The sequence below is a fragment of the Vipera ursinii genome (assembly GCF_947247035.1).
Source record: "Vipera ursinii genome assembly, chromosome: 3".
Taxonomy (NCBI): domain Eukaryota; kingdom Metazoa; phylum Chordata; class Lepidosauria; order Squamata; family Viperidae; genus Vipera; species Vipera ursinii.
Window position 1 is genome coordinate 146,530,019 of NC_139516.1, and position 11,977 is coordinate 146,541,995.

General features: G+C 41.9%; 1 protein-coding gene across 1 annotated transcript; it reads left to right on the forward strand.

Moving 5' to 3' along the window:
- The first annotated feature begins 3,313 nt into the window (after positions 1–3,313).
- EDN1 (endothelin 1) lies at positions 3,314–11,756 on the forward strand. The gene is made up of 5 exons (XM_083357634.1): positions 3,314–3,858; positions 5,818–5,959; positions 7,689–7,847; positions 9,057–9,170; positions 10,262–11,756. The coding sequence occupies exons 1-5, from the start codon at positions 3,792–3,794 to the stop codon at positions 10,401–10,403; spliced, it is 624 nt and encodes a 207-aa protein (XP_083213760.1). The 5' UTR covers positions 3,314–3,791; the 3' UTR covers positions 10,404–11,756.
- The last annotated feature ends 221 nt before the right edge of the window (positions 11,757–11,977 follow it).

The following is an 11,977-nucleotide window of genomic DNA, read 5'->3' on the forward strand; positions in this document are numbered from 1 at the left end:
AAGTGCCAGAAATGTAACAGCTCTGATAAGAGCAAAGAAAGATCTTTACTCCCAGTTGTTCATTGGGTATTTCATTAAGCCACAGTGTTGAGGGGAACAAAACAAATTAGTAATTTGATGATTACATGATCCACAAGTGCTCTCTTTTCATCCAGACTGGACAATTAAAATTTACTAGGGACACTTTCCTAACTACCTGCCTAAGACCCAACCCATATATTCTTCAAAAGCCTGAAATCACTTTTTTTATCACCCATATTTCCCCCCCCCCTATTTTCAAACATTCGTTAACAGACACGTACTTTTAAAACTCCTCCAGATTTAAGGAAATTATGTTTTTCAATACTCTACATCATATTCTTCATTTTAGTGTGTCATTTAGAACTAGGAAATGTCAGTTCATGCAGTGGTGTCTGCATCGATCTGATGACTGCTGTATGATTATTCTTCCTAAAAGCACGGTTGGGTGGTTGAATGCCTATCAGCATATCCAAAAGCAAAGAGTTTTATGGACAAACTGGGATTTCAGAGGGCCCAGGCCTTTGGAGAGGATGATTGAGATCCCTTTCCTCCTTTCTGTTCCCCTCTGCCATCGTTGTCCCTTTGCCTTCTGCTGTTTCATGTTTTTTGTATTGTTCTCTATAACAATTTTAAACTGTCCAGAGCTGCTGGAAATTGGATGGCATGCTGCTGCTGCTGCTGCTGCTGTTATTATGATTATGATTATTATATTATTATTAGCACAGTCAGTCTGCTGTTTAAGAATGGATTTGGCATATTTACCCACCTATCAGAATCCTTCCAAGGACTTGGGTTAGGCAGATAACCCTAGTTTAATAGCACTAGCACTAGCCCTTAGGCTTATATTCTGCTTCTTAGTGCTACACAGCCCTCTCTAAGTGTTTTTACAGCGTCAGTATATTAACCCCAACAATCTGGGCCCTCCTTTTAGTGACCACTGTAGGATGGAAGGCTGAGTCAACATTGAACCAGTCATAATCGAACTGCTGGCAGTCGGCAGAATTAGCCTGCAATACTGCATTCTAACCTCTGCACCACCACAGCTCTTGATATTAAAGGTATTGTTGCAGGATGCTATTATTATCTGTTCACAAGAATGTGAACAGCTGCCAGTTCTTTAGATGGTGTTCGCCTTCATATAACCAAGTTCTTCCCAAGAACTTAGGATATCATAATGTATCAGCATACTCTATCTATGGATCCAAACAGTGTGGCCTTTTGCAATCAACTGATGAAAATTTTGTCAATGCACAGATTTTTTTTAAAATGCTATTACTATTATATTTATATACTATACAACACATATGTTTAAAATATATATTTAAAAATATCAGCCCAACCAGGACCCGTGAAAACTGGAAATAAAGAGAAGAAAAAAAAGGCACTGATCTTGCTCAGTGACCAGAGGGGCAAAGGTAGAGGAAGTGCACTTGGCAGAGACCCACAAACTCGAAAGAATGAAATTTCACTGTTCTCTTTCTCTTCCTCTGCAAAAGTACCATACACATTTTTTTCTGGGCCAAGCATGCACCTTTTTTTTGACCTCTAAAGGCTCCTGGGAGCCTGGCCAGTAACTGTGTAACATCCACAGAGGGATCAAGTTTGAAATTCTGGCTTGCTTTGTATGCGTGAATGTGAGGGCACATGCACTATTTTACATCTTGGTTTTGAGAGGGAAGGTGAAAAGAATACAGCCATGCTATCAAAAATAGGCAATTGCTGCAGAAGGTTGGCAATGTAATCTGACAGTGCATTGCAGGTGCAAAACTAAGGAACCTGTTTCTAGTAAGTCCCACTTTACAATCAAGTAAACAATCAAATAAACAATACCCCAGTCATGAAACTGCCAAAGAAGCTAACAGCAAACCAAAGAATCTCTAAGACCATCCCCACCAACACTAACAGGGAAAGCCACTAGAATATAAACTGACAGCAAAATGCACTCCTTATTAGCATCGATGATGTTACCTAGTTGGGTAATGAAATGTCTCCAAGAAAATAAGCAAGGTCAAAGAGCACCAAGGACCCATCAATAATTCGTTCATAATGTTTGGTTCTACTTCACCTCTTGTATGTATGTATGTGTGTTTGTGTGTGTCTTGGTCAGTACATTTTTCATAAAGTCATCTCTATTGCATGAATGATACCCAATAGCAATCAAGGCACCCTTGTGCTTTTGAACAGAGCATGTCTAGTTTCAATCTTCTTCCTTCAACAGAACTGATTTTTCCCCAGGTGTCAATCAGCTCCGAAAAACTGCTTAAATGAGAAAAGTCTCATTTAAGGGAAAACCACAACACTACTCAAAGCTAGGCTTAAATCTAGGAGAGCTCATTTGCACTGTTGCTGTGAACAAAGTCTGAAGAACATTTGTCTGGAATGAGTGTTATTTAAGATGGACTTTGCAAGAAGGCTCCATTTCAAGGAGCTGTTCTGCAATACAGTACAATGATGATCATGATTAAAGTACAAAGATGATCATGAGTATCATCTTAGAGGAATGATAGGAAAACCGCAGCTCCAATATAACTGTTATTTTACAAGACGGGTTTATTTCTTGAATAGAAATTTGCAGTCTGTGAAACGAAATACTTGGGTAGTTTTTTAAAAAAATCAATACCATAATAGATCAATCTGCTCAAACCCGTTGCCCACTCCAATATTTGCCCAAACCTGTTGCCCACCCCAGTATTTGGAACTCGGTTCACACTAGCTAGTTCGGATGGGTTGGCGATCTGGGTGGAGAGTAATTATCACCTAACCATATTTGGAAGACATTTGTGAAATTCAAAACGGGAGTGAAATCAGTTAAGGAATTGGTCCACGGGTGAGGAAAAACAAAGGGAACGTGCTTGCTTAATCAGGGAAAGATATAATGAGGCTCCTTATTGTTCAATTCTACACCAGAAAGAATTCACTATACAAATATTGTATACAGATTGTTGGGGGCAATTAAGCTGACTTTGTAATAATGCCGCTTGGGGGTGTGTGTGTGAAAGCCCTAATAAGCAGGCATATACATAGAATGAAGGCTACTGCTAAGCTTGTAAGCCGCCCTGAGTCTTCGGAGAAGGGCGGGATATAAATGGAATTAAAATAAAATAAAAATAAAATAAAGTCGGGGCGGGCGGGAGGGGGGAAGGGGGAAACCTGGCCGTGGTTCTTGGCGAGCAGTGCGCCCCCTGTGGGCCAAGTGCCGAAGGTTGCCCTTCGTTCTCGGGTGCCTTCCTTTCCTAAAAAAAGTCTGCGCCGCGTATTTATTTTCCTGTGTAACCCTGGCCAGACGGCGTCTGCCTCTCTGAAGCTTGCAGCGATTTCCTTTCCAGCCTGCCCTTATCTTCTCCTGCACGTTGACTCCGGGTGACTAATAACACAATAACATAATAAAGTCGGATTTGTTTACTCCGCTCTCCGGGGGCGCGTATAAAAGGAGCCGCCGAGAGTCCACCGAAGTCAGAAACGCTCGCGGAGCCTCGCTGTGGAAGCAGCAGCAGCAGCAGCAGCAGCGGCGGCGCCTGCCCACCTGCTCCACCAACCCCTCCTCTTTTGCGCGCAGCCTTCCTCTCGGCTTGCCCAGCGGAGTGCGGCCAGGGGGGGCTTAGCTCGGTGGCTTCGGGGGAACCGAGCGATCGGACGGGTCGCTCCGCTTCGTGTGTCTGCCTGCGCCGAAGCTGCCTCGGGATTGCAGCGGGTTTTTTTTTTTTTTTTAGAAGGCGTTTAAATTGCACTGCCCGCCCCTGGGGTTGAGTGAGCCGGAGGGAACCGTCGGGATGGATTACAAGCGGATGATCCTTCTTCCCTTGCTTTTCGTGATCAGCCAGGGGGCTCAGCACGCGGGTAAGTTGAGGAGCCCTCTGGCACTCTGAACGCTTCTCGCAAATAAATGTCTTTCTTAGCCCAGGTTGGGCTTTTTTGCCGATAGACTGCCTCCGTCCAAGGAAGACTGCGAAACTTCTTTGATGCTCTCTGGCCGAAAAGCGTTTCCTCAGCCAGGTCAGGAGCTTGCTTAGCCTGGCTAAGGGGCCCTCTCCAGGGCTACGGTCCTCAAGGCAATTCATCCGAAATAACTAGCTGGTCCCAGATTCTATCCCGCAGGCGAAGTCTGCTCCGAGAGGCGGGCGGAGTCGACTGCTTTACCTCGCTGTTTAGAGGTGGCCGTTGCAAATTTGGTTTACCTGGTGGAGGGTTTGTTTTTTTTTAAATCCCATTTATATCCCACCCGTCTCCGAAGACTCAGGGCGGCTTACAATTTTAAGCACGAACCAAGGTTGGGGAGCAGGTGTTAGCAATAAAGTTCTTTTTAAGAAATACTTCCTAGGTGGGGTGGTGGTGGGGGGAACAGTTCTGGCTGCTGGGTTCACTAGCTCTAGGCGATTAGCCAGAGGGATGATTCAAGAGTTGAAAAGTTAAAGAGATTCAGGCAGCAAAATCTTGGGACACTTGAGCGGGTGACTGTGACCCAAAAAGAATTCAGAGACGTTCACTAGCAAACCCCACGCTCGCTAGCGCTGATGCCGTTACCTAACTGGGTAATGAAACGTCTGAAAGCAAGCAACCAAGCTCAGAGAACACCAAGCGCTCCATATAATTAGGAGAGAATGAATCCATTGATTTAAAGAAGGCGAGGTAAATGGGCTTAAAACTGGGCATCCTCAGCTGCAATTCCCCCAACGTGCTAAAGCTGAATAAACCACTACGATTGTATTCCTACGATACGCCGAACCCAAACAATTGTAGGCTGGCAAGGGCTCGTACCTCCTTGCTCGGCTTTGGCTCAGCCACTGTGCTATGTAAACCACGATTTATAGTTTACCGTATTGTGCCAACTAGAGGTTACACCAGCTGCCTGCAATTAGTGCAGGTTCGCATCCCACCAGGCTCAAGGTTCACTCAGCCTTCCATCCTTCCGATGTAGGTAAAATGAGGACCCAGATTGTTGGGGGCAATTAAGCTGACTTTGTAATAATGCCGCTTGGGGTGTGTGTGAAAGCCCTAATAAGCAGGCATATACATAGAATGAAGGCTACTGCTAAGCTTGTAAGCCGCCCTGAGTCTTCGGAGAAGGGCGGGATATAAATGGAATTAAAATTTAAAAAAAAACTAGCTCCCAATTGAAGCAACCTCTCTTTTGGCAGCCGAGCGCGAGTTTATTTTATTTATTTTTATTTTATTTTAATTCCATTTATATCCCGATAGTTCCGATAGCTTTTTCCCAGCCCCGCGTCATTCACAAGTGCTGGGTTTGGCATTTGGGGAATTGCAGTCTCAAGTTTGTTTTGAAGACCAACTTCTGTTTGGACGATCCCACTGAAGCGCACGGTCTTCGGAAACTGACTGGAAAGGGGAGGTAGTCAATCCAGGTTCCCTGCAACTCTTGGGGACTAACACTTCCCACGAACCGCGCTGCCTTGGGGTTCGGAAGCGCTGACTGGAATAGCCTGATAAACACACCGGGGGTGGGGTGTGTGTGTGTGTGTGTGTGTGTGTGTGTGTGTGTGGGGCTCGCCTTCGCAGTCAAATTGACCGTCAAAGCCAAGAGAGAGCTTGGTTGGCTTCAAGTGACGGTCGGAACGGGCTGGGCGTTTCGGTGCCAAACCGGCCGCCGCGGACTAGCCGGTTTGTATTTCCCGGTCTGGCCCTTGCGTTTCTTAATGACGCAGCTCGCCCAGCGAGGAGCAAATGTGCAATTCTTGAAGCCGCTCCACAGGCTTCCCCGAGTCTGGTCCGCTTGTCTGAAATGGTCTGCTTGCTCTCCCTCCCTCAATGACGGTTTTTTTTTTTCCTTGCCTTCCTCAGATGCAGCGGTGGGTGGCACCAAGCAGCCCGCGAGCGCCCCCTCGCCGCCGCGCAGAGTGAAGCGTTGCTCCTGTTATTCCCTGATGGATAAAGAGTGCGTCTATTTCTGCCACCTGGACATCATCTGGATTAACACTCCCGAGTAAGTAGGGCCTCCTCCTTGGCACTAAGCCATTAATGCAGTTTTTATCGTTCCTGCGGCTGGGTTTAATTAGTCTAGGATTCCTCTGTTAAGGGCGAGCGCAGCACATCCCTCCTTTATCTGGCCGGGGCTATCTGAAGTATCAGCCAGATTTCAAAGGAGCACAAATGGGAAGTCTAATTGCACTTTAAACCCAGGATAATCTTGGGAGAGCGCTTTTGGTTCGGGCAGCGTTGCTTGCTCCTAGCGCTTCAAAGAAGCCAGCAAGAAAACCTGGTATTTTGCAGATATGTTGGATTATGAATTCCATCGTACTGATTGTGGTAATGGGTGTTGTAGTTCAATGAAGGGGAGAGTACCAGGTTAGAATAAGCGGGTGCAAAGATGAGTGTGTTAGCGTAACAAGTGCACAGCACAGAACTCTTCCTGGAAACACAAGTACAGCTAGTTTTTGATTTACGACCACAAGTGAGCCCAAAGCTTCTGTTGCTAGGTAAGACATTTGTTAAGTGAGTTTTGCCTCATTTTACGTCCTTTCTTGACACTGTTGTTAAGTGAATCACTGCAGTTGTTAAATTTGTAATGTGGTTGTTAAGTGAATCTGGCTTCCCCACTGATTTTGCTTGTCAGAAGGTTGCAAAAGGTGATCACATGACCCCAAGATACTGCAACCGTCATAAATATGAGTCAATTGCCAAGTGTCTGAATTTTGATCACCCGACCGTGGGAATGGTGCAATGGTCGTAAGAATGGAAAACGGTCATAAGTCACTTTTTTCAGTGCTGTTGTAACTTTGAGCGGTCACTGAATGAACTGTTGTAAGTCGAGGACAACCTTTATTGACACAATTCTTTTGGATTGGCCTTTACATCTAATACAGTTGCATTCCGCTTGCTTCTAAGCAGTTTGTAGCTTTGCAATTTTGACCTTTGTAGCTATGAATTTAAGGGTGCCACACTGCAGCCTGGGCAGTAAGGATTATTAACAGCAGCAAAATTTGTTTGGATGTATTTCTTAATTTTGCAATGTATTTTCATGGGCTTACAGCATAATCCTAAGGTTTTTCTGGATCATATTGTATTATATACACACATACACACAAACACAAATATATATCTCTGATAGTACAGCACTGTTCAAATAGGCTCAGCTGTTTGCTTTCATGCATGAAATCTGATTTTAATTGGTTCATTTGTGGTGTTAAACTGAAATTGGCTTGGTACACTATGAGCAAAGTCTGTAAAGACAAAATCTGGCCACTGTGTTCTCCTATGGGATTCTGCTGCATTAGCCGCATGTAAGGCAGAACTGCAGTTATAATCAAATTAGCAGAGGCAAGCCAAAGACAGGCTGCTATCAAACAAATCATGTTGTGTAATCCTTGATAAGCATGCTGAAAAGTATTTGAAAGCCGCCATCTGCTGCTAGCACATACCAATCCTTCTCTAATTATTTGGCTCAGGGGAGACCTACCCACAGTGTGTGAGGCAGTTTCAGGGTGCTTCTTTGCTAAGAGGATATTAATGGTGCCAAATTATTAGAAGTTTGAACTGACCTAGGCCTCGCAGATAACTGTACTGCTGTGTATGGAGCTTGGTAAAACCAGAGGTTTTACACCAAACTAGTTCCAGCCTGATTCTGCCAGCATGGTCCCAGTGGCGAGGGATGATGGGAACTGTAGGCCACGCGTTACTCATTAAATATTTTTTCTATTATTTTTTCATGATAGGCGGATTGTGCCATATGGGCTTGGAAGCCTTTCTCGAACCAGGCGGTCCCTAAAAGATTTAACGCTTGAGACGCTTCAGCCATCTCACAGCAGATGCCACTGTGCTAGCCTGAAGGACAAGAAGTGTATGAACTTTTGTCAGGCAGGAACAGAGCACAGGTAAATTTTGTTTTGCTTTCTTCTAGCCTTTAGTGAATGGATTATAAACTGGATTCCAGTATATCTACTTCATTTCTAAATATGTGAGCTAGCGTAGCCTGAACATTTAGCATTTAGACTTATATACCACTTTACAGGACTTTACAGTCCTCTCTAAGCGGTTTACAAATGTCAGCACATTGCCCTCAACAATCTGGGTCCTCATTTTACCCACCTCAAAAAGGTGGAAGGCTGAGTCAACCTTGAGCTGGTCGGGATTGAACTCCTGACAGTGAGGTGAATTAGCCTGCAATACTGCATTCTAACCACTGTGCCACTATGACTCAGTTAAGTGACCAAAAGTTACAGACTTTGAAGCATCTAGAGAAACAGGGTGGCATTAAAGATGGGCATGTTCAGTTAGCATTGGGGTCCTAGTCTCTATTTAGACAAGATACCCAATGGATGATTTTGAGCAAGGACAGGCAATTGATGCCCTCTTTTGAACTTCAAGTGTCATCATTCCCAATCAGTGTGACTAATGGTAGAGGTCTATCAGAGTGCAGCTCTTAACATTTGGAGGACATGGGATGCTTCTGTCTGATCACGGATATTTTCTTCAACTAAATCAGGGATCTGACTGACTGAGGAATTCTGGGAGTTGAAGTCCACAAGTCTTAACATGGCCATGTTTGGAGATCCCTGAACTAAATCAATGCAATTAAGATGATAAACATGAATCACCTTAGCCAAGGGAGCTCATTTTGTGGCTTTGAGCTAGTTACCCTTTCAATTTATTCTACTCCATAGAATAATTTGGGGGAAACAGGGGAAAAGATAGTGGTATGAGATCCTGGAGAACACCAGGGTATTCATTTATTAGATTTATATCCTTCCTTTCCTCAGACTCTCTAATTGGCACATATACACTTCTTTCTCCAAACCTACCCCTCTGTAACCTTATGGGAGAGGTTGGGCAGGATGAAAGGCCAGGAATCCCTCACTAAACCTCTGTGGCCTTGGTAGAGTCAAACTTGGTAGAGTCCTAGTCTTGCTTCACAACCCCTATACCATATAGGTTATCTAAATCTGAACAATTGAATGAATGAATAGATGTTGTAAGGATAAAATAGAGGAAGAATAAGATTAAGATTTAATAAATGTGCTACAATATGGGCGAGAAGCATGAATGCTTCTCACAGCTGCATCTTTTTTTATTGATATGAACAGGTCTCAGTCCACTAGAGAAAAGAAATGGAAACATCTGCTTAAAGGGAGAGATTGCAAAGGGCTTGGACTGAAGTGTACATTTCATCAACTGGCTGAAAGCAAGAAAATGAAGAGGTAAAATTGTCCTTTCCACTTCTGGAAAATGATTGATTCCAATAAATGTACTTCATACCACAACAGAATACATAAAATCTCTGACATGGGAAAGGTTATTGGTCCCCCCACCCCCAGTGGAAGCTGAGTGGACTCTGCATTTTCTTAACTGGTATATATAGCTGATTCCAGTTTATGGAAATGGACATTTATGAGTTGCGAAATTTTCCCTAGACTGAATTGGCAGAGGGCTTTTCCCCAATGTGCAGGTTTCTTAGTTAAGCTATCAATTTACCAGACCTTGAGCTGACAGCCTCTGCAGGGAACTGACCAATTTTCTGCACTGATTAAGGTCATCTGCATAAAGATGTAAATGGCACAATTGATATTGTTATGCAAATTGCCCAAGGAGATAGTCTTAATTGAATGAATGTTTGTTAATAACCAACCCCTCCCCTTTCAGATATTCGATTAAAATGAGGTTTGGTTGCCTATTCTTATACATGATAATGCCATTGTTCCCAGAGCTTTCTTTTTAATTTTGCATGTGGGATCTTGTTGTTCCATGTGCCATGTTGAATATGGTGGGAGAGATATCATTCATCCTTCCTTTCTGCTACAGCTTTAACAGAACTCAAATATGAAGGTGTTTAGCAAGGAGATGCTTTTAGTATCCCTTTTTCTTGATATATTATATTGACTGATATGTGCCATCAAATTGGTGTCAACTTTTAGTAATACCATCAATAGATGATCTGTCCCGAGACTGGTTCTTTAAGTCTTCCAACAATGCACATTGCTGTCATTGAGTCTATCCATCTGTCAAATATTAGTTATCTCTGAACGTCTTCCCAAAGTGAGGTAAATTTGCATGCTGCAAGAGTATTTAAATTTATATGCCTTGCATAACATCTCCAAAAGTAGTACGGAAAAAAAATACACCTTTAGATATTCATATGTGAATCTGGGTTACAGAGATTAAAAAAATTGTATTTCCAGAAAATGATAATTAAATGTTCACGTGACTAAGACAACTAAGATGGTTGACATCTCTATAGATGCGCCAACATATTTGATCATTGAAATTGATGAGTTCTCTTTTATTTTTGCAGGTTGGATACTCTTCGAAACAGTATCAAAGCTTCTTCCAATATTGCCAAACTGGTAAGCAAGCTGCACAAACCGAAGCAGTTGAAGCATAACCGAACATACGAAAAACAAAACATCTGGCAAAGTCTGAAAATGACATCGTAGTGGAAAGATCACCAGTTCTAGTCCTCAAGTCATTGAGACTTTCTGACAAAGTTTCGCTGAGACTTTGGTTTGGCTTCTTAACATTCCACTTCAGGAAAAGATCAAGGAAAGTTGATCTAAATATTAACTCTGTAAAGTAAAGGAGAGCCCACATAAATATTCCATTCAGACTGTTGACAAAGCAGATAAATACTGGCATCTTACTGGATTTCAGTTGGTTCCAGTGGGTCAAAGAACATTTTTTCAACCAACTCCTTTAAAGACTGTCAAATGAAGAATGGACAAGTTTGGGTCCCAGCTCCAAAAAGAGAGTAACATTTAAAGCATCAACTCCTTTGATTTGTCAGGTTTCAGCCACAGTATAACCCAAGCAAGATCAAAAATGGAAAGATCAAGATTGGAAAGAGAAGATGCCTTAGTTCTGACCCTGATTAAAAGCCAAATAAGTGTGCTATTTTGATGGAGGCACATATTCTAAATTACAGGTCTACCTCATATGCTCGGAATTGCACTCTTGCCAAACTAACATTACAACTATTTTGTGAGTTTTGAGTGTTGGCTTCAACCTCTTACCTTTAACCACAATTGCCTATAGTTTAGTTAATTTAGTTTTAGACTTTCACGATTGCAGATTAAATTTGTCTACAATCTGGTGGTAAAGGAATTAAATAGATTGCCTCCATCCCAAAGATACAGTGTCATTTGAGAATATAGATTTCACTGTTTTTCAGTGGATCATGTATTTAAAAAGAGTGTTATCAGAACCGGAGTGATAAAAGATTGTTAATACATGAAGTTCAATATATATAAAAACACCAAAAATTTAGTGCCATTGAATGAAACATGAATTGGATGACCAAAGTTGTACTAAGAGGTTGGACTCTCTTTATAAATAAAATTTGAAGGCAACAGCTAGTTTAAACTAAGATCAAAGGCTTATCCTGAGCAAACATGAATAGCAATGGATTTATCTATATGATAAATTTTATGTATAATATTTCTGGATCATATTTTGTATGATGTGTTTTTTACCATTGTATATTTATATTCAGATGATTGTCAATTATATTTACTATGTTGAACTTATATTGAAACAGGCCATATTGGTCTACATGTCTATATGTTTTACAAATTTCTGTATGAAATTGGAAAAACTTTTATGCCTGGTAAGGTAAATATACTAGAAATAAATATTTTTAACTACTCAGTTTATTTTATAGTATATTATTATTTTTGTACTCTTATGTTGCTTCTTCACTTTCCTTAACTTAGCATTTTCCATTGCTACAAGATTTCATACTCATACAGTATATGGACCACATATCCTATCCTTCTCGCAAGTACCTAATTTGAACTGAGTCTTAGGAAACAAAATGTTTTATTCCATACTTGGATCATCTAAATTGCATTATCTAATGTTCCTTGTAAGTACATCAGACAAGAACGGGTACCATATATCAGACATTAAACAATGGTATAACAGGCTTGGAATTAATTAGCTTTAATATACGCCCTCATAAAACAAATACATATCACTCGGGTTAATGATTGCTTGAAATATCAACGCAAATAGG

Bases quoted from the DNA above. Each gene is read 5' to 3' on its own strand.
- EDN1 (XM_083357634.1), top strand. From the start codon at position 3,792: ATGGATTACAAGCGGATGATCCTTCTTCCCTTGCTTTTCGTGATCAGC. The intron at 5,960-7,688 runs GTAAGTAGGGCC...TTTTCATGATAG, and splicing joins ATCTGGATTAACACTCCCGA to GCGGATTGTGCCATATGGGC. The intron at 9,171-10,261 runs GTAAAATTGTCC...TTATTTTTGCAG, and splicing joins GAAAGCAAGAAAATGAAGAG to GTTGGATACTCTTCGAAACA.